The following is a 23,120-nucleotide window of genomic DNA, read 5'->3' as shown; positions in this document are numbered from 1 at the left end:
TCCTCTTTCCCATAACTTCCTTGTGTGCCTCATCAACTTTATTCCTCTGTAGTTCCCACAGCTCTGCACATCACCCTTGTTCTTAAAAATGGACACCAGCACACTTTTCCTCCATTCCTCAGGCCTCTTCTCACACGCTAGAATTCTATTGAACAAGCTGGTCAAAAACTCCACAGCCACCTCTCCTAGATGCTTCCAGACCTTAACAGGAATGTTATCAGGACTAACTGCCTTTCCATTTCTCCTCCCTTTTAATGCCTTTCTAACTTCCCCCGTACTAATCATTGCCACTTCCTGGTCCACCACACTTGCCTCTTCGACTCTCCCTTCTCTCTCATTTTCTTCATTCATCAACCCCTCAAATTATTCTTTCCATCTATCTAGCACACTATTGGCACCAGTCAACATATTTCCATCTCTATCCTTAATGACCCTAACCTGCTGCACATCCTTCCCATCTCAATCCCTGTCTGGCCAACCTGTATAGATCCTTTTCTCCTTCTTTCGTGTCCAACCTGGCATACATATATGCCTCGTTTGGCCTTTGCCACCTCTACCTTTGCCCTATGTCGCATCTCAATGTATTAATTTCGCCTCTCTTCGGTCCTCTCAGTGTCCCACTTCTTAGCTAACCTTTTTCCTTGTATGATTTCCTGTACTGTGAGGTTCCACCTTCTCTCCTTTCCTGTCAGAAGATACAAGAACTCTCCTGCCTGCCTCTCTGATCACCTTGACTGTAGTGGTCCAGTCTTCTGGATGCTCCTCCTGTCCACCGAGAGCCTGTCTCACCTCTTCCCGAAAAGCTGCACAACACTCGTCCTGTCTCAGCTTCCACCACATGGTTCTCTGCTCTGCCTTCCTAACCTTCCTCCCCACCACCAGAGTCATCTTACACCATCCTATGCTGTCGAGCCACACTCTCCCCTACCACTACCTTACAGTCGGTAACCTCCTTCAGCTTACATCGTCTGATGTAATCCACAGGCGTGCTTCTACCTCCGCTCTTGTAGGTCACCCTATGTTCCTGCCTCTTCTGGAAAAAAGTGTTCACTACAGCAATTTGCATCCTTGTTGCAAAGTCTACCACCATCTGTCCATCCAAGTTCCTTTCCTGAATGCTGTACTTACCCATCACTTCTTCCTCACCCCCATTTCCTTCACCAACATGTCCATTACAATCTGTACCAATCACGACTCTCTCTGTCTGGGATACTCAGAACTACTTCATCAAGCTCCTTCCAGAATTTCTCTTGCACCTCTAGATCACATCCTATCTGTGGGGCATAGCCACAAATCACATACATAACACCCTCACTTTAAAGTTTCAGCCTCATCACTCGATCTGATACTCTTTTCACCTCCAAGACATTTCTCTTCCAATCTACACCATGGTAAAATAATTTAAACCATGTCCCTAAACTTCTAGCCTTACTACCTTTCCACCTGGTCTCCTGGATACACAAATCAACCTTTCTCCTAATCATCATGTCAACCAACTCCCGAGTTCTAGGCTCTGTGCTTTCCTCTTCTCCTTCTGCCGAATAACCCGCTTTCCACCTCTTCGCCTTCGACCCACAGTAGCTGAATTTCCACCGGCGCCCTGCAGGTTGACGGCGCCGGTGGCGGACGTTGTTAACCCGGGCCACGACCGATCCGGTATGGAATTCTTTGGGTGAACCCGCCATAGGACTGGATTGGTAACATACTATTCATAGTGTATAAATTACAATCATCCATTTGCAGTTTTTAAATTTTTTTATGGCTCAACTCATGGAGAAACATTTGCAATATAATGTTTTTTTTCAAATTATCCAAAATAGGTGTACTTAAGTACACCTATTTTGGATAATTGGTGAGAGTTGCTTTCCCCTCATACTATTTTTAAGTTTATGGTGGTACTTGGAGCGCTAGGTATTCTTTGAGGTGGTACATGGTGGAAAATGTTTGTGAACAGCTGCTCTAAATGATTGTGATAACTACTTTTAACTTTAACAATATCCAAGTAAGCAAGACTAGCCTCAGTGCATGCTGCCTCCACTAATGTACTTTATCTCAATTATAGTTTGGAAGCTATAGGTATCTATAACTTCTTGATATTCTGTCTCACATATCACGTCTTTTCATATCCTTGCTTGTTTTCAGTTCAGATATTGGGTGTATTTAAAATATGAGTGCTTTCATATGTTCTAGTTCTTTGTGTGGTGTGCAACAAAAAAATATATACAGCAGAGTAAATTGAATTTCCTCTTGGGGGATTATAACTAATACAATATTTAACCATTTAAAAAAAGTTTAAAAAGTTAAAATCAAATACCAAAATATTCAGAGTCAAGATCGAATGAAATAACCTGTAAGTTCTAATACCATTACGTAATGAATAATTTACTGAACATCACATGATTCAAAATGAGATGTGGAAGCCAAAATCATTTCAAGTGATGTAGTCATTATTACCAAGGGCAGTTGGAGTGACAATCCAAGTGAAGGTTCTGCTCTCATCACCGCATAGACACACACTGTACTGGCAGCCGTCGCAGTTCCTGAAGTTATACATCTCAGACTGAGCGAGCATAACTTCCACCTGCAGACACACAGACAGACAGTATCTGTAAGCAAACAATTACAGTCGAATAAATCAATTCCTTCAGGAGGATCTGGTTGCGCCTTGCATGTGGGTGGAAAAAGCAAGTTCTAATTCCAGTTATGTGGTGCCATAACATGCACAGCACCAAAAAACAGCATAAAATGTGGAAGAAGTTTTTAGATTAGTGTCAAGTTTAATGTGTGTGTGTTCATTTAAATAGCCGCTGTATTAGCCGCTATTTACGGAGGGTTTGTCCAGGCAATGCGGTGCACACAGCTTAACACCACAAGAGGTATTGCAGCGACTCTACCAATGCTATTATGTGCTTAAAAAGTAGGTGATCCAAGAAAGGGACGTTAGATTTCATAAAACAACCAAACTTCAATTATTTTGAATCCTATTCAAAGCGTCCCAGCCAGGCAGTACATAGTATTGCTTTTATTCCATCTCTAACTAATTGTTTACCATGATGCATTTGGAGAGATAGTTGAAGACGGTGGCTTTTAGAGTAAACACTTCCCCACGGATGACAGAGTAGGGCAGCGTCAGACTGACGAAGAAGGGCTGGAAGACCGTCAGCGCAGTGGTGGGCGCCACACCGAAGCCCACAGAGGAGACACAGAAAGCTCCAGCAGCCCACTTGGTGATGGTGTCTGGGACCGTCTTCTCCACATTCACTAAACCATTGCCTCTTTTCACGCGCACACAAAAGAGAAATTAACAGAAAGCTTTGAGCTCGAACAATATGGCTAGAAAAGTCAAGAAATTATACGGTGACACAGAGAAAACTTGTTAAAATTAAATAAAGTTTTTGTTGTTTACCCAACAGAAACAAGGTCCCAGATCCACGTCTCTGGGAAGGATGTTCTAATGGTCTCCTTCTCTATATTTTTCTCACCGCTACCAGAGCCTCGCATCACATTGAAAGCCATGGAAAACGGAGAATCTACGACATCTGCCAAGAAGAGAGAAACATTTACCTTTAATAGGAATCCACACGGATCAGCTGTCAGATCACAGTCATTGTCACTACATTTGAATAAATAGAGGACAATATCAGTCGTAAATTCACAGGTCAGGGTCACGGGGCGCTGGAGCCTATCCCAGCTGACTTCGGGCGAAAGGCGGACTATACCCCGAGCTGGTCGCCAGTCAATCGCAGGGCACATATAGACACGGACAACCATTTTCACTCACATTCACTGAGAGGGAACTGAACCCACGCTGCCCGCACCAAGTCAGGCGACTGTACCACTACACCATCAGTGACCCAGTAGTAAATTCAAATACAGCAATTCCCCATTTTCTGCAGGGGGTACTATGCGCTTTGGCGTACTGAGGTGCTATGTTACATGCACCGGCAGTGACTCTTCAGTGTGCTGTATTTCCACAGTGGAAGGAATGAAACTCTGTGCCCTTTCCCAGCAAAGCAGAGCATTTACAGCTCTTCAGAAGAATACAATTTAATGAAAACAATACATTGTCAGCTTCGGATGCCTTGCTATAAGCAGTGGAATGCGTGAACAAAGATAAACGTGTTCCAGTGTGAAATCCGCGAGCAGCTAGTGCCGCAAAATCACGATATAGCTGGGGATTACTGTCTATAGCAAACATACCATCATAGTAATACTCAAATTTATGTCGTAGGCAGTCATAGGGTTTCTTCACATCAGAATTTGTCACAAGCTTGACTCCGATTTCCTGGAAAAGAGAAACATTTGTCAAGTCACAAAACATTCATCTCATCGAAGCATGCCTTGATGCACCTTATTTTGTGCCCTGGGGAACGGTCGCGTTGGAACACAAATGCACATTCTCCAAAGTTGAAAATGTAAATTTTTTCAAAACATCTTCGTTTAACAAAATCCCTTATTGATAAACCAATGAATCTGGTGCGTCACAGTTGGCACCGTGGGCATTTCATATTCCCAGGGTGCCAAGGGAGAAACTGGATGTTGTCGAGGGTCACACCAATATGGTAACCTGATGTGTCACATTAATTTAATATCTTAAAATGGCTCAGGTGGTGAAGTGGTCATCCCCAATCAAATTGCTGTGCCATAGCGTGTAAATGTGTGTTGGTATGACAATAAAATTTCTTGAATCTTTGAAAATATACTGTACATAGACCCCGCTTTGAGCAGCTGGCTCGTTGCTGGGATGCGGAACCGCGTCGGCCGCGTTGATTGTGTTCGATCTGCCTGTAAACTAATGCATGCCAGTGGACTGGACAGAATGCGAGCAGGCCACATGTGGCCCACGGGCCCTGTACTATACAGTAATTCCATGCGAGATAGGCACATGCCCTCACGTTAAAAGCAGGTCAATGTCAGTACTTAATGTAGCCTACTTGATAGTCAAGTCTTACTTTAAAGACGCTGTAGACATCATTCTTCTGATTGGTTGGCCCAAAGTAAAATGAGCGCTTGCTCCGCCGTTCGAGAGCCACCAACATCTCAGGTTGAGGCTCTGGGATTGGCTCAGGAAGGCAGGGATATGGCTCGTAGTCTTCAATCTCATACGAGTATCCTGTCACCTTCTGCAGAGGGAGCTGACTGTACACCTACACAGTTAAACACAACACTATTAATACTCTCACCAAACTTTAAAACTTAAAGTTAGATTTGTATTTGTAGAATGGGATTTATGCCAAGGACATCTGCTTTTAAAGACTGATATCTTCATGCAAAATATCTGCATTCTTCACAAGATAACTCAAAACATGGTGAAATTTCACTCATGATTTTATTAAAGCAAATTTATCCATGTCAATACTTGAAGACTACACAAGCATTGACATTTTACTAACATTTTAATCAAAGAAAACTACATTAGCAAAACAATTGTCTTGTTTTTTACCCCCTCTGTTGTAATTTCAAATAGCCAGCTGTTTGTATTTGTAAGGGGTGGCCAGTTGGCCACTTGATTAGGGATAGCGAGGAGGACGACGACCGTGGTTTTGCACACAAAACATCCTGACAGCTTGTATCCCATTTTTAAAAGAGAGCTTTGTGCTTGTTAGTGAAAGGCAAACAAACATATTACTGAAGATAAACTGAATACTTTGAAAATTTGGGAGAAGACAGCAACCGCATAAAGCAGAGAAATGCAGAGTTGAAAGGAGTTTTGTCATACGTGGCTTGACTCCTTGTGACTGGCTACATTATACTGTATGCAGTAAAATATAGTACTGTATTGCTGAATAGACAATGTATCAAAATAATTTTTGTTGGCATAATATTTACTAGTCTTTCCACAATCAGGATTTTTGGGGCCGATCACAGAGTTTAAAAAAAACGATAACCGATCCGATCACAAGATTGAGCAATGTGTCAATGACTTGTTCATTGACTGTATACTGAGCATCTTCAAAAATATTCTATAGTCAGGTCATTTATTCTAATCAGTCAGGTCAAACCAACACTACGTGACAGAAATAATGGTTGCTAACTTATTGTAATTAAATGACTTTATTGTTATTCAATTACTTCACACACACCAAACCTTTAGAGCTTGAGTCGACAGAAAAAAGGCATGTTTACGTACAACCGTGAGTGCTAGCACTAGCTTGCTAGTCTACAAAACGTTTTGTTGCCTGCTTGCGAGCCGTATCGTATTAAAAGTACGTGGACATACCTAAAGCAAGCCTGAAATGAACGTCCTCTCCCGAGCACCGGTGACCACCAACACGTTTTGTCCCATTTTGTTCTTATAATACACACGGCGCAATCCATTGTTGTTGTCGTCGCCATGGTAACGAGTATCCAGTCCCGTTTGAGTTGACAAGATAAAGCCTAGTGATCGTAAAAGACGGGCTGTGGTGGTATCGGAATACAATATTTTATTGCAGTAGTCTGACAGTGCAATCGTGAAAGACCAAATTTGTCTTTTAGTCTGATCCATGCATTACGTTTTGTCTGTCCCACACCACCGACTTTTTTTTTTTTTTTTTTTTTTAAATAAAATTAAAAAATTTTTATTGGCGGTCATATTTACAGTACTACGTCGAAAGACACGCAACAAGGCTAGAAATAAACTAGCTCTTTGGATTCAAATATACCGTGTATACTTTACTGTGTATAAAAGACGAGAGAAAATTGTCTTGAGATAATGAAAAATATTTTTACATTCCATGATTACATGGCACGTTACAGCATGTGTGAATGCTGTTTTGTCTGGAAATAGATTTGTTTCAAAAAATTTGTATATCTGCCAAAGCTGAACTGCTGACAACTGGACTTGGTTGTAGAAGACATTTAATCTGTAACCCAAAAGGCTTCTACAGTAATGTGGCCAGTGATTTTTTTTTCTTCTCTTAACCACAGTGAGGGAAAATTAGCCTTTTAAAAATTAGTCTTCTCATCTTCAGTGAAAATAAGATACAGTGGGCGCCTTGGTTTACGACAGAGTTCCATTCTCACAATGTAGTCAGAATGTGCCCGAGTCTATCATCAACACAGTCGTTGTAAATGCAGTAAATTGCAGTAATAATTCAGTAATTATACAGTAATTAGAATGAAAAAAAACTTCTATATCATACTATAAATATAAAACAAGTAAATGAAAAACAGTAAGGACGACAGTAACTAAGCGTGCCTTCTAGTGCCAGTAATCTTACGTCGCTGCGCATCGATACATAGTATGGGTGTACATGTTTTTGGACAGTGGGACCAAGCCGGCGTGCCGAACCAGAATCCCCACAGGCGGAGGGACGCAGGTAAATTCCATATAGAAAGGCCCAAGTCAACAGATTTGAGCCCTGAACCTTCCTAATGTGAGGAGACTTGATTGCTGTGTCACCGTCAAAGTCAGTGTTGTAGAAATGAATGTATATACAAGGGGTGAGACGTGTCTCGGTATGAAGTTGAAGGGATCTTACATAGTCAACAGTGAGTTCCCTCTCTGACTTCAGCAGTAGGATGCTTTGGTCAATGGCTCTCACAGAGCACAAAGAGCCTGGCTGAGCCTGGAGTTTCAATGTGGTCTTCTCTGATGGAAGCTCTTGGAGGGACGAGAACTTAAGAGAAACCTGTACAGAGGACAACAGTGGGTCAGTGGCGATAAATCCAGTTTTCAAAAGATCTTAATTCCATTCAAACTCAAGTATTTATCATTTGTTTATTGAGTATTTAAAAATAACACCAGGTACAACCTTGTTCTTGAGACAGAGCTGGATGGGGAAATCCTGGCTGTCTGCCACAGCCTCGCCACCAGGCAACACAGTGTAAACTACAACCTGTGCAAACGGCGCCAGGTTGATCACTTCACGGAGGGATATGGACAACTCTCCTTTGTTCACTGACAGACGTAAGAACAAAATGGGAAATGTTGGAGAATGTAACTAAAAACATTTCAAGCAATAAAAAAGGGTTACTCTTAATGGTTTTCATATAATGGTCTTCATTTTCATAGTTTGCGCATCTGCGACGCAGCACAAAAACTGGCGTATCTTTATTTTCGTGCAAGTGCAAGACTCTAGTATATAAAAACTCAATTATAATGTATATAAAAACAAGACATAATTGCTTGGATTGCTTTTGGAAGTCAAATAGTTTCCAGATGGCCATTTCCTGTATGTGGCCCTAGGTGAAAAAAATGTTTGGCCACCCCGGATTGAGAGTCATTGATTAAACTACCACGTCATTAGAATGTGCAAAGAATCCAGCATACCCAGTTACAATCCACGCAGGTAGGAAAAAGAAAAAAAGTGACTATCAAATTGTACCTGTAGCCATGCTAACAGCCACTTGGAGATGACCGTGCTGCATGATTGCACCTTTGGACATCACCTTCGAAGTACACACACAATAAGAAATTAGTTTTCCCACACGGACATTTGGAACTAGTATATTCAGTGTACACAGTGATAACATTTCTAGTAAGACTGACTTTGCAAATACTGACAGTAACTGGACTCACCAAATAGAAAAAGTCAAGGGACTCCTGTCCCTTCTTGAGCTCCTCTCCCTGGATGATGTACTTGGCTCTTACTGCGGCACCTTTGTCACAGGAGATCGTCCCGCTGACCTGCATGACCTTCAAAAAGCTACTACTCTTGGAGTAGAAGGGAGAAACATTGTGGTAAGCTGTCCTGTACTCTGGTTTCCGAATACCTGGAACATATGGCTCATCATCTTCAACCAGTTTGGACTTGGCCTGTTAACACCAAAACAAAACAGTGAAATTCATGAGGAAGCGTTAACGCAATAATAAACCAGTAGTGACTTTGAATTTAGGTTTGGCCATGTTGACTTAGATACTTCTGATATACTTTCTTTCAAATACCTTTTATTTTTAACACATAGCAGTGATTAATACGTCATCATCTCATATTCCTCCTGCTGTTTTGGGAGAAATTTCCTGAGTGTGTTTGTCTGACTTCCTCTTTCTGCCTCTTTTCCTGTTGGGCTTTGTGGTAATATGATTGTGTTCCCCAAATTCTGCCTAACAAGTGGCCAGGAGACCATGCGACGAGACCAGGAAAAGGAATCACGGCAATTGCTGTGTCTGCTGTATAGTCACAAAATATATTTCAATTGAAAGGGTTCGTAATGAATCAAGATGGTATCGGTTATTAAAAGCTGCATTTTTTTCTTTAAAGAAAGTGTCACATCAAAGAGTACAGTCTTACTGTTATTTCCATGGTATACATTTGGTGCTTCAACTAATGTTTTTCTATAAAAACACTCATAAGTAGTAATTTCACCCTAAAATAATAGCTGCAAAAGCATTTTAATGAATGAGGAGCCTTGCATTACCATGCCAACCAGAGCTACATCGGTGGTGTCTGGACTAGCCTTTTGTGTTGTTAGCCGCTAACAGCTGCTAACATCACTAGCATCAGACAGAGTTTATGATGACATTTTGATACTGTTGAGTTTAGCATATTTAGCCTGTGACTATGTCGGTTAAAAAATGTTTTTATTTCTTCAGTATGTACCACAGTTGCCTAAAACAGAGGAGTCACAAACCTGAAGATTGGCATAGTCCCCCCAGTTGCTGGTGTCCAGTGAAAACGAGGCCACGCCGTCTGTGTTTGTGGTGAGTGTTAAGGTAATTGAGTCTGGGGCGAATAAGTACACAGGCTCATTGGCCACAGGTTTTCTGTCTGGACCAGTCATTTTGACCTGCAAACAAGATGAATGAGGACAAAATATTTAGTTGGTCAACATTCTATGCGTTCTCCCAGTGGACAAACATTCGTTCACCTTAAAAAAGTCACATAAATACCCTACAAAATGAAATATGTCTACATCGTGCCTGTCAGCAAGCTTATATTAGTGATGTGGTGAAGTATGGTTGGGCCTGGTTAGTACTTTGGTTACTTGAGGCATCCTGGCTCCTGAACAGGAGGAGACCGTGATAAGTTACCCCAAAAAGCGACAACTAGCGCGCCACCATCTTGACCTCCTTTGTTTGATCTACTAGCTCCTCAAGAGACTCGCAACATGAATGTAAAATTTAAACAAGATGTTGCTCCGTCACCTCTCTGTAAATACTGTATGTAAAACTCAAACAGCCAAGCATTTCAGTAGCACTATTAGATCACAATAATGGACCCAATCATCCCGTAAAATCACAACAAGACACTACCACAATGGATTTTAAACAATTAAGATGTGATTGAAGTTTAGATTTTCACCTTTTAGAGATTTCTAAAAAAAAAAATGGTATTTATCATTTCGGAATTGCAGCAAGTACATCTATTTTCAGGTATGCAAAAGTATTTGGATGAATTTGTAAATATTTAATACTTTAACCTAAAACAAAAAACTTTATCAATGTACGCAATCCAATGCAATTTATCCTTTTGATCATTGGATTGACATGGTTTTATACCGGCTTTCATAACTCTAAAAAAAAGTGACTACCTTTCCTTCAAATGGGATGCCACGCTTGTATGCTTCAGGTACATCTTCAAAAGTGACTGTTCTGATAAGGGCACTGAAGCTTGCCTGCGCTGTACCCTTCAGGATCACCCCTAAACGGGAAATATTATTATAGATTACGCCAAGGCATCGAGACATAGAATGAACATGATGGTAAGTAAAACATTCCACTAGCTTACCTGTGCCATGCTCCTCTAATTCGGCATCCACCACAAAACTATCATCATACATGTTCTTGTTGAGGGCAAAGTCTGCCATGCTCACCATTTGTGTAGCACAACCGCTGCGATCGGTCTAGAAGAGTGTCACTTTTAGACTCAAAAGCTTCATGGATTTACATGAAGCAACAGTCAACAGTATTATGTCAACTACTCACTGTCAGTTTATATGTCTTGCAGAGGTCTTTCTGTAATATGGCACCCCAGTATAAGCGAAAAGCATTCCTACAAAACACCGCCTTGACTGAGCCAACAACTGGTTTTCCATAAGTGTATCTGCAGGGAGAAGCACAAGTTAATTTCATAGACATTTTTATCTTTATTATTATAACTAACATCAATGATGATTGCTGTCTGCTGACAATTCCACCAAAAACAGGTGATAAAACAAGCAAAACAAAATATGAGACTGACTACAACAAAATGTGTGCACTACATTGCTTATACACATACTATAAGACGTATCACTGATGAATCTGAATAGCATGGCATTACATTAAATTCTTATTACATTAACATGATTTTCAGAACACTTCCAAAACATTATGGAAAAATGTTTTTTCACAACCTAAAAGTTCCAATATCTCTCTGTAGCTTTCCTGCCTGACAGAAAGCGACGACGAAGAGGCAAAGTCACACTAAAACACTCACTTTCCACAAATCTTCAGCGTGACCTGCTGGTCCATGATTGTAATCACACTCGGGAGGTGGACAGTTACCTCAAATTTGGGCAAAACTAAAAGAAAAATCAAAATAAAGAAACATTAACAAAAAAGGAAGCTTCAATGAATACAGTCGAGCACAACAATTGCATAGCAACTATAGCAGACCATATTCCTTGATGTCAAAGCTGTGGGAGATTTTCTCTCCTTTGTCTGTGGTGGCAGTGATTACATAGGTTCCTTGTGCTGCCTCTGGAATCATGGGATGGGAAAGATCAAGGATTCCAGCGGCAACAAATCTATCCAACCACTGAGCAATTCGATTGGAATTGGGATCCTACATTAAAACAGACAGAAGACAGAAGTGCGCTTATTGACGCTGTAGTGGTCTCGTTTGGGGTCGAATCGTCACAATAACCAAACAACCTGAAGAGGGACAATGTTATTGTTTACTTTCTGTAGCACATGATTGGTGACAATGTCCAGCTTTGTCTCATAGCTGATTGAATGAAAAACTGTTTCCACCGTATGCGGTGTTAAATCGCTAATTGTGTGAGTGAGTAGAGACCATTAGAACACACGCAAGATTCTCCTGGAGATTCATACCCGTGATTCAGTGAAATCCCCCTTGAGGAAACACACCCATTATATCAGGTTTCAAACGCAACAAAATCCCCCTTTCGCTGTGGCTCTCAATAACCACTCAAGCGAACAGAATGTGTCGGTGTGGCTCAAAATGTGCTTCTTACCTGAAGCTCCACCACTGTGTACTGAAAAAGAACAAAAACAAAAGTCAAACTCATTAGTTGCTGGCGAAATATCTCACTACACTTTCAGACATTACTGTAAATTCGACAGTTATAACCACAACATTGATCATTCGTGTTGATGTTACCCAGAGTTCATTAAATGTGTGTCTTATTTAACTCTCGCGTTACATTTTTTGTTGCGCTTTTCTTCATGAAACCCTGGCTGTGGGTTGTATGCAACAAAGTGACATCCCGGTCAGCTTTGCTTGATGTTAAGTGATGTTAAAATAAGCATTACCGGGCCTACTTTTTCTGCAATCCAAAAGAGCTCCTGTTTACCTCAGCTAACTCATCAGCACCACAATGAAGCAAAATGTTAACTTAACACTGTTGTCACTAAGGAGTGTAATCAGGTTTATAGTAACTTACTGGCCACAGCGTTGTAAATTACTATAAGCACACCTGGTGAGGATAAGCAGTTACGAGAATGGATGGATGGACCTGGACGGTGCAATCCATGAGTTTGTCTGTGATTGAGTTTTTTGACATTTTCAGCAGGGTAACTTGTAATTGTTACCAACTACATTTCCCAAGTAATCTTTCCACCTTGCGGCTACAATGAGCCAGTACATGCTTGCAGCTTAAGCCGTTTTATTTCACTTAGCCAGCAGGCATGAACATTCCAAATTCTCGAGACTAGATTAACATGTCACTCTGGCAGAAAATACCATACGTACACTATAACTAGCCAGTTAGTGCAGTCGCTACCTACAGTAGTTTAAGCACCAGCAACATTGTTGTGTGTTGGTGGTGAAAACATTGGACTTGTCAAAAAAAGAAATAATAAAAAATCACTTTAGGGCCTACTGTTAAATTTGTGTGTGATTCAGCAACCAAACAGGCTTGTCCATATTAAGTTCTGTTCGGCCAATGCGTTGTATGAGGAAAGCAGCTGCTCAAAAACCACTGATGAGCAGCAAACGGGTATTTGAAGCTGCTGGTGGCTCTGGACTTATTATTGCAGTGTATAAGAGCATTGTTAAGGTGATATTAAAGAAGGGCTCCTATGTAAATAATTTGATCGGCAAGGATGCTTTTGGCCGAAATAGTTTTATTTTTTTTTCATTTTAATTGATGAATGTAATGACAGAAATATGATTATATATAATATTAAATATCGTTTTTTCTGGGTTTTTTATAGCCTAAAACTTGGACAGAAAAAAAGTATTGATTATTTTGGGAAATGAACATAACACCAGATTCCTAATATATTGGAAAACAGTGTATTTATTGGTAGGTAAATACAGATTGACATGTGTTCTCATTTGTTGTTCTTTCACCTCACAAATTGTGTGGAAATATGATGGTGTCAATGAGCCAAAATGCCAAAAAAGGAACTGAGGACTTGACGGTACAAAATATCATAAGAATCGCTCTATAACGTGTAAATAAATCATGGTTCAGAGGAAATGTCAAGGCTGAGAAAGGTTCCAGTGCATACTGTTCTGCACATTTTGTTCTCAGATTGGGTTTGAATTTAATGAGCAATGGTGCCGAGAATTGTTTTTAATTTTGATTATTTATCGATTTTTAGAAATAGCAGAATTCGAGCTTCACATTTTTTCCATTAAATATGTTTGAGTTTTACGTTTGGCCTTGGAGGAGTAGATAAGGGATTAATACTATCAAAAAACATCCCCCTGGTTTCTAGCTGGCTGTTTTTCCATTCAAATAAAAGCAAAAGACTGATCTGGTAGGTGAACCGCTATACACCATGGGGCAAAAGGTAAAGAGCAAAACCCAAACTTGGTGCAGTACTCCTAATTCCTTTTGTCAGATGTTCATCATGCACGGCAGATTGTCTCCTCACTAATGGAAAAGGCCTTGAGCCTGTATTGATTCAGATGTTTGGGTCAGATGCAGTGTGAGGCAAATGAACTGACAGCATGTTTATCACACTACTCCACACAGCGCATCACACCCACGCTGGCTTCAAAAACCAACAAAGAGCCCTCCTTTCACATCCCACTGTGCTAAGCAAAAACAGAGGCTTGTACTTGACATTTACCAGAAATCACAACAGACAAAGTTCACCTTTGCATTCAGTTTAACAACCCCTTGAAAGACAAAAACTAATTGAAAACTTACCATCCGGTCCACAGGGATGAAACCGGAATCCATGGAAACGATTCGGAATTGCACTGTACAGGAATGTAGGAAATTAATAAGAAAGTCTTCAAGCATTGCTTTAAATACATGACATAAAAGGTAAAATATCAGATTAAAGCAAAACGGAAAGAGGACATTTTTCTCCGTGTTATGCCTCAAAACATGGTTCTCAAAGAGAAAATACAAAATACATTTGTCTAACAAAGAGCAGAATAGAGGATGAGAGTAAAAAGGAGCCAAAGGAACTATTATTCTGTCTTCTGCCTTGTGAAAAGACATACTGTACAGCTACGGGCCCCAACCTTTCTTTCACCACAGACAAGTAACACAATAATTACATGGACCAGTGTATTACGTAACACATTTCACAATGTATTTATCATGAGAATGTAATACACACAGTAGACTAGTTTATATTATTGCATTCAAATTATTCAGCGCTATCTGAGGAAAATCCCATGCATTTCATGATTTTTAATCTAACAATTATGTTGGCTGTTCTCCATTATACACTGTAAGTAGCAAAAATACAAATTGAAACAAGCTGAGTAAAAAAAGTGACAAATAAATAGTTTGTCCTAGAGAGCCATTACGCAGATGTGAAAGTCATAAATATGTCCGTTACACCTGTTCAAAATAAGTATACATTTCATATGAGAACTTGTACATACAGTAGTTGCTACAAAAATAGATCTACGTTTCTGTTGCTAAATATATCTTGGTGGTTTATGGTGTGTTTGTCTTAAATACTGCACATCGCTGTAAATTTTGACAGTCCTGGAATTAAAAGGAATAATATGTTTAATATCTTTCACCTTCCTCCAAGCCTCATCAAAGTTAATGCCGCTCACATCATTTGTTGTGTTTCACTGTACAGTGATTCACTTAGTTTTAAAAACTTATGACAGATAAGGATGTTAAAAAGCACGATTCGTTAAGTTGACACACCTCTACTCACCTCTTTGTTTGCTTTGCATGTCACATGTCAAAGGCCGAGTTATTAAATTTTGTTTTTCAGTCTTAGTCGGAAGGGGATTTTCATAATTTTCCCCAAAAATATTTTTGGTCATATTTTATCCACCTAGGAGGAATAACAACCAATCAGGGAGTGAAGGCGTAACTGACTGTCAATTATTCGTCGTGCACTCACGAGCATACTAATAGTTTCCCCCAAAAATTGTCAAAAGTCAATAGTGCGCATTATACATCGGTATAGGGGAAAATGAAAAAGCTTTCACATTATATAAATGTATGCCGCCATCTAGAGGTTATGAAAAATCTGTACACTTTCATTCCAATGTCACCGCCACCTAGAGGTTATGAAAAAGGTGTAGCCTACACTTTCATTCCAATATGGCAGGGGTACGCATGACTGCCGATACTGTATGTACAGTTGTGCTCATAAATTTACATACCATGGCAGAATTTGTGAAATATTGTTTTGTTTTTTGTTTTTATAAATATGAGTGAACAACAACCATCATTCATTACTTTTTGGTTATGTTTTGTTTAATGATAATGCTTTTCTGAAATGCTTGACAGCTTAATTTGAATTCCATTAAAATTAAATGTGTTTCACCTAGCCCTATGTTTTCTCATTTACTAAAAAAAGTAAGGCTGTGAATTTCAAAATAAGTAAATAAAAAAAGTGTATATGTGTATATACACACACACATATATATATATATATATATATATATAGATATATATATCTATCTATATATAGATATATATATATATATATATAGAGATATATATATCTCTATATATATAGATATAGGCACGGTGGACGACTGGTTAGAGAGCAATTCATTATCGCATTCCATTAGCAAAAGCCATGTTTGAGAATCGCGGTGGTGACTCAAGGAGAGGGTTAATTATTATATTAATTTTATTGTTTTAATAATTTAATTAACTATTATACATTTTTATTTTAACTAGTTAATTATATACTAATTAATAAATTGAGGCTACAATCGGCTCTTCTGGCTCAGAATTACTACTATTGTAAATGTCTCGTTATACAGTGTAGAGATAGGCTGGTTATACAGCAACGAGCTATTCTACCTCGAAACAGTTCTCAACTCTGAATATTTTGATTGTGGTGATACTCACCGGTCTGTCCAGGTTTGTAGACAGTTTTATCAGTCTGGATAATGTGGATAAAAGCGGCGGGCACAATGAGGATTTTGGTCTTCTTGTTCATGGAGTCACTCTCCCCTTTAACAGTGACATTTATGGTTGCCACAGTATTAGTGCGCACTGCTGGGACCTACGGCGCCAAGAATCACACACGTCAGACAGAGAAGAGAACAGAGAGATTGTAAATTGAGGAAGGGGAGGAGTGACAAACAGATATAAGGGCTCTTTGTACAAATATGATTAATGCCATTTTAAATGCAAAAGGCCCTGTGTTGTAACAGTAAACCACTTTGCGGGGTCAACTATGAAATCACTATACTCGCAAGCATATGTTTTCACTTGTTTTCACAATGCAAATGGGGCCATTATTACATAACAAGTGATAGCTTCCAAAATATGTGAGGGCCGTGTTTTGGTCTACGTGCATGCGTGTGTTGAAGGACTAAGGGTCGGTCGGGGTGGGGAATGTTTTCCAGAGGAATGCAGGTACATTGCTGGCCTCCAGCAGAAAGCGGCCTTTGTTGAGCTCCAGTTCGAGAAATGCCAGACCAGATCTGACACAGCTCGGGTTAAACTCTGGGGAACTGAGTGAAATCACAAGTTATCAGATTATTATCAGAGACTGATTGGGGTCACTCGGACGGTCATTTCACATTAAAAAAAAAACGAACAAGGCCTGTTTGGTTTCAAAACAACTTGCTGTGGTGGGACACAGTCCAGAGCAGTTATTTGCCAAAGAGCCGTACTGATAGCTTTTCATTCATGGCGCCAGATACATAATTTGGTACATAATGATGGATAAATGGATAGCTGGATAGATAAATAAATATACTTGGGTTGATGACAGACCTGAAAGTTCGTGCACTGGTAAAAGTCCTGTTTGACTTCCTTCTCCAGGATGACAGTGCTGCCAGAGTCCATGTCCAAGGTGACAGTCAACGTGACGAGCTCCGTGGGGCCCTGGATGACGGCGCACAAGGTTTCCTGCGCACCTCCGCTCACCTGGGAGCTCACAGTCACCGCAAAGATGCTGCACGGATGGAGAGAAGACAAAAATTGCGCTGGGAAACAACTTTGGTGTCACATAACCTAAATATTTTGGAGACAGCAAATTTAGCAAAATATTAAAGACTGAAATGTGACACATCTGTTTTTCGTGTACAATTGAAACAAACCGTGCGTTTTAAGTGAACGTCAATGATCTGAATTCCTCTCTAAGAAAAAATATCAAGTTTTGTGGCCATAGCTTATTAACAAACAAATAAACAAAGAGCAAACTTCACAGCAGACATTTGGTCATGTTTACAGCTTCAGCCGAGTCATGTTCATTGTACCAACAAGTTAAGTCAACCCTGCTCCCTGCTTCCTTAAATCCAATCCAGAGAATCAATAGAGGAGTGATTCCCAACAAAGATTATGTCCAGTTTCACTTATTTAGTTTCTGTACTGCTTCTCCTCACGCGGGTCGCGAGCGTTCTGGAGCCTATCCCAGCTATCTTCGGGCGAGAGGCGGGGTACTCCCTGAACTGGTCACCAGCCAATCAGAGGGCACAAAGAAACAAACAAGCATTTGCACTCACATTCATACCTACGGGCAATTTAGAATCTTCAATTAATCTACCATGCATGTTTTTACCACGCAGGCATGGGGAGAACATGCGAACTCCACATAGGCCAGCCCGGGATTTGAACCCCAGTCCTCAGAACTGTGAGGCAGATGCGCTAACCGGTCGTGCCACTTGGCACCTTCACTTATTTTGACTGAAAATTCTGGCATCTATCTATGCCAACGACGTATAATGACAAGCAAAGCAATTATATGCTGTTCCGTTATTTGGCATAAGGTACAATAAACCTGTGCATTCACCTGTTGCCATTCATGCAACAGAATAAGTAATGGCTTCCTGCCAGTATATCAGCTTTCTGTTACAAACTAAACCGACCCAGATTCCACACCAAGTCAATTAAAGAGTAAATTAAGAAGAGATCCTCATTATTTCAGTATTAATACTTTTTGTGTTTATCTGTATGTGCATGTGTCATGTGCAACGGATAAATACCGAGTCACCAAATAGCAATGACACTTGAACGTAGCACGATTGCCGAGTTATTTGTCATGTTTTCATTTCCCAATTGTAACCACAGCCTCCAATCACTGGACTTACACGCTGCTGCCAATGAGAAATAAAGGACATAATTAAGTTTGAATTCGTGGTACATTGAATACTTAGGCCCTTAACCAAGTATGTGACGAACTTGATTGGTCGGTACTACAATGTAAACTGTCGATACGAAAATTACATGATAAAATAGAGGTCAATCAACTTTAAACGCACATGATTCCAAAACTCGGAATCGTAATATGCATACACACGTCGTGCGGACAACAAACTTCTGATGATTCCATGGACCAGTCGCGTCTCGATTGGCTTTACTTACGTGTCATTGAGAGGAGCCGGTGACGCACTTTGCAGAAAGACAGATGCCAGCATGAGCGCCAGCATTTGGAGGACAGGTGCCATGTTTGTGTAGCACACACAGCGCCTTGTTCCGACGGGGCCGAGAGACTTCTGCACCGGAGGACTTGGACACTGATGAACTGAGTGCAAACCTTTTGGACTTCGCTTTTTTTTTTTTTTTTTTTTTTTTTATATAGTCCAGCGAGCCACCGCCCCCCACCCCTCCGCCTTCACGAACACTCCCCCGCGTTCTCTGCTTTTTTTTTTTTGCACTCTCCACCCTGCTGCCAAACGAGTTTCACTGCCCAAAAGTTCAAAACCGGACTGGCCTGCTGCCAGTTGTCCACTCCAACAATTCATGAGGAATTTGAGAGAGGTGGGTGGGGGAATCGCCAATGGCATCTTTTGTGTTGCTCCTGTCGCAATTTTCAAGCATACATCACCTAAGAATACTTCTAAATTATTGATCACATACGTTATCATAATTCCTGAGGCTGTCAATGTTACAAATTCACTACTGACTCTGCCAATAACTCGAAAGGAATGCTGACCAACTCATTCATCTTCCTGTTAAAGCAGTGGCGCTTCTTGAGGGGGCAACAATGCTGTGGCCCACCCCCCAACGAAGAGGATAACCAAAACAAAGATTATAAAAAACAATCAATACAGTTATACTTTAAAATTCACTTTTAAAGTGTTATCCAGCGCTCAGGTTGTCAAAGGTGAGGAAGGCAAGGGGGAAAAAAACATGGAGGACCCAAGTGCAGGCAAGCAGGGAGGCAAGGCAGGAGTCACAAAGAAACACTTTAATACCTAAAACTGGAAACAAACCATGACAGGTGAAGAAGATGTCAAACAGATAGGGCCAATGACACCTGACAATGACATACTGCAATGACAACGAACCAACAAGAAGTGAAAGAAACCAGGGTACTAAATACAAACAGATTGACGAGACAACGAGGAACACCTGGACAAGACATGAGTGGCTGGCGAGAGCTGATTGGTCGACACAAGGCAGAAGGTTGACGAGAACAGGTGGACACGATAAACTGAATGAGCACACGACAAACATGGAACGCAGGAAAACATGGGACAAAACCAAACGCAGCCCAAACCAAAACACAGACCATGACATTTTTTTGTCCATTAGGCCACTGCGACAGGCTGTGTTTGAACTACACGCACTACTACACGGTTCACCTATTGCGGACTTAGTCCAGTGCGGTTTTTATTTTTCATATTCCTATCCCATTATTCGTCATATCACGGTATTTTGAATGTGTGCTGTAATTTTTGGGTGGTAAAATAAATGCTTCCCAAGCCTAAAACAACTGTAAAAAAAAAAACAACAATAACAAAAAAGAAAATTCATTAAAATACATATTACAAGGAATAAAATGTACATAGTGGACAGTACTACTGCACATTACTCTATGTTTAAGAGTTTAAAAGGTGTTTAAGCGTATAAAAAGTGAATTGTTAAGCCGTGTGCTCCCAGCATGCATTGCGCCATAAAATGTTGAACTGTTTTCGTAATGAAGACGTTAATCCTTCATGTTCATGAGCGATAAGGATTAATGTAACATTGATCATGTGTGTTTACGTTACTCGTAGTTCGTTGAATGTGTGTCTTATTTAACTCTCGCATTAGGGTAATTGAAGACTCTAAATTGCCCGTAGGTGTGAATGTGAGTGCGAATGGTTGTTTGTTTCTATTTGCCCTGCGAGTGGCTAGTGACCAGTTCAGGGTGTACCTCGCCTCTCGCCCGAAGATTGCTGGGATGGGCCCGCGACCCTGGTGAGGATGAGCGGAATGGTAGATTAATGAATGAATAATGAATGACTGTTCATATATTGTAGTAGTCGCCTCAAAATAGTTTTTAACGGAAAACAAAACATTTGCATATTTCAAAAAGGACTCACAGTGGCCAACGAGTTAGCACATCCTCCCCACAGTTCTGAGGACATGAGTTCAAATCCAGGCTCCAGCCTTCCTGTGTGGAGTTTGCATGTTCTTTCCATCCTTCTTCTTTTCCTTTCGGCTTGTCCTGTTAGGGGTCGCCCCAGCGTGTCATCCTTTTCCATGTAAGCCTATCTCCTGCATCCTCCTCTTGAAACACCAACTGCCCTCATGTCTTCCCTCACGACTTCCATCAACCTTCTCTTTGGTCTTCCTCTAGCTCTCTTGCCTGGCAGCTCCATCCCCATCACCCTTCTACCAATATACTCACTATTTCTCCTCTGGATGTGTCCAAACCATCAAAGTCTGCTCTCTCTAACTTTGTCTCCAAAACATCGAAGTTTTGCCAAACTTGTCCCTCTGATGAGCTCATTTCTAATTTTATCCAACCTGGTCACTCCGAGAGCGAACCTGAACATCTTCATTTCCGCCACCTTCAGCTCTGCTTCCTGTTGTCTCTTCAGTGCCACTGTCTCGAATCCGTACATCATGGCTGGCCTCACCACTGTTTTAGAAACTTTGCCCTTCATCCTTGCAGACTCTTCTGTCACACAACACACCTGACACCGTCCTCCACCCGTACCAACCTGCTTGGACCCGTTTCTTCACTTCCTGACCACACCCACCATTGCTCTGGACGGTTGACCCGAAGTATTAAAAGTCCTCCACCCTTGCTATCTCTTCTCCCTGTAGCCTCACTCTTCCCCCACCACCCTCTCATTCATGCTCATATATTCTGTCTTACTTCGGCTAATCTTCATTTCTCTGCTTTCCAGTGCATGCCTCCATCTTTCTAACTGTTCCTCCACCTGCTCCCTGCGTTCACTGCAGATCAAAATGTCATCTGCAAACATCATGGTCCACGGGGATTCCAGTTTAACCTCATTTGTCAGCCTATCCATCACCACTGCAAACAGGAAGGGGCTCAGGGCTGATCCCTCATGCAGTCCCACCTCCACCTTAAATTTGTCTGTCACACCTACAGCACATCTCACCGCTGTTCTGTTGCCCTCGTACATGTCCTCTATTATTCTAACATACTTCTCTGCCACTCCAGACTTCCGCATGCAGTACCACAGTTCCTCTCTGGGTACTCTGTCATAGGCTTTCTCTAGATCCACAAAGACACAATTTAGCTCCTTCTGACTTTCTCTGTACTTTTCCATCAACATCCGCAAGGCAAATAATGCATCTGTGGTACTCTTTCTAGGCATGAAACCATACTGTTGCTCGCAAATACTCAATTCTGTCCTTTCCCCTAACTTCATTGTGTGGCTCATCAACTTTATTCCTCTATCATTTCCACAGTTCTGCACATCACTCTTGTTCTTAAAAATGGGCACCAGCACACTTTTCCTCCATTCCTCAGGCATCTTCTCACCCGTTAGAATTCTGTTGAACAAGCTAGTCAAAAACTCAACAGCCACCTCTCCTAGATGCTTCCATACCTCCACAGGAATGTCATCAGGACCAACTACCTTTCCATTTTCATCCTCTTTAATGCCTTTCTAACTTCCCCCTTACCAGCCATTGCCACTTCCTGGTCCACCACACTTGCCTCTTCTACTCTTCCTTCTCTCTCATTTTTCTCATTCATCAACTCCATTGCACAGAAACTACAATCAAGTATTCTTTCCATCCGTCCAGCACACTACTGGCACCAGTCAACACATTTCCCTCTCTTTCCGTCATCAACCTAACCTGCTGCACATCCTTCACATCTCTATCCCTCTGTCTGGCCAACTTGTATAGATCCTTTTCTCCTTCTTGAGTCTCCAACTTGGCATACATGTCATCGTATGTCTCTTGTTTGGCCTTTGGCACCTCTACCTTTGCCCTACGTCACATCTCAATGTATTCCTTTTGCCTCACCTCAGTCCTCTCAGTGTCCCACTTTTTCTTCGGTGGGGCCAGGATTTGAACCCCGGTCCTCAGAACTGTGAGGCAGATGTGCTAACCAGTCGTCCACTGTGCCGCCTCTTAGCTAACTCTTCCTTTAAAATAACCCCTACTCCATTTCTCTTCCCATCAACACCATGGTAAAATAATTTAAAGCCTGCCCCTAAAATTCAAGCCTTACTGCCTATTCACCTGGTCTCCTGGACACACAATATATAAATCTTTCTCCTAATCATCATGTCAACCAACTCCCGAGATTTTCCTGTCATAGTCCACACATTCAAAGTCCCCACATTCAATTCTAGGATCTATGCTTTCCTCTTCTCTTTCTGCCTAAGAACCTGCTTTCCACCTCTCCTTCGTCTTCGACCCACAGTAGCTGAATT

General features: G+C 41.0%; 1 protein-coding gene across 1 annotated transcript in view; it reads right to left on the bottom strand.

The window, feature by feature from the left end:
- Nucleotides 1-19,037, bottom strand: part of LOC133482385 (alpha-2-macroglobulin-like protein 1) — a 43,319-nt gene extending 24,282 nt beyond the window's left edge. Inside the window, exons 1-20 of the mRNA XM_061782453.1 lie at nucleotides 18,853-19,037; nucleotides 17,263-17,443; nucleotides 16,387-16,543; nucleotides 14,251-14,303; nucleotides 12,103-12,123; nucleotides 11,522-11,690; nucleotides 11,343-11,427; nucleotides 10,850-10,967; nucleotides 10,653-10,767; nucleotides 10,456-10,565; nucleotides 9,556-9,711; nucleotides 8,504-8,740; nucleotides 8,310-8,373; nucleotides 7,737-7,882; nucleotides 7,464-7,613; nucleotides 4,953-5,147; nucleotides 4,201-4,285; nucleotides 3,407-3,539; nucleotides 3,050-3,275; nucleotides 2,455-2,581 (exon numbers count right to left, since the gene is read on the bottom strand). Of these exons, the coding sequence (XP_061638437.1) occupies nucleotides 2,455-2,581; nucleotides 3,050-3,275; nucleotides 3,407-3,539; nucleotides 4,201-4,285; nucleotides 4,953-5,147; nucleotides 7,464-7,613; nucleotides 7,737-7,882; nucleotides 8,310-8,373; nucleotides 8,504-8,740; nucleotides 9,556-9,711; nucleotides 10,456-10,565; nucleotides 10,653-10,767; nucleotides 10,850-10,967; nucleotides 11,343-11,427; nucleotides 11,522-11,690; nucleotides 12,103-12,123; nucleotides 14,251-14,303; nucleotides 16,387-16,543; nucleotides 17,263-17,443; nucleotides 18,853-18,935 (2,611 nt within the window). The 5' untranslated portion in view covers nucleotides 18,936-19,037. The remainder of the gene's footprint in view (nucleotides 1-2,454; nucleotides 2,582-3,049; nucleotides 3,276-3,406; nucleotides 3,540-4,200; nucleotides 4,286-4,952; nucleotides 5,148-7,463; nucleotides 7,614-7,736; nucleotides 7,883-8,309; nucleotides 8,374-8,503; nucleotides 8,741-9,555; nucleotides 9,712-10,455; nucleotides 10,566-10,652; nucleotides 10,768-10,849; nucleotides 10,968-11,342; nucleotides 11,428-11,521; nucleotides 11,691-12,102; nucleotides 12,124-14,250; nucleotides 14,304-16,386; nucleotides 16,544-17,262; nucleotides 17,444-18,852) is intronic.
- Between the last annotated feature and the right edge of the window lie 4,083 nt (nucleotides 19,038-23,120).

The sequence above is a fragment of the Phyllopteryx taeniolatus genome, chromosome 8 (assembly GCF_024500385.1).
Source record: "Phyllopteryx taeniolatus isolate TA_2022b chromosome 8, UOR_Ptae_1.2, whole genome shotgun sequence".
Taxonomy (NCBI): Eukaryota; Metazoa; Chordata; class Actinopteri; order Syngnathiformes; family Syngnathidae; genus Phyllopteryx; species Phyllopteryx taeniolatus.
Note: the sequence above shows the minus strand (reverse complement) of the source record. Positions and strands in the feature narration are given on the sequence as shown.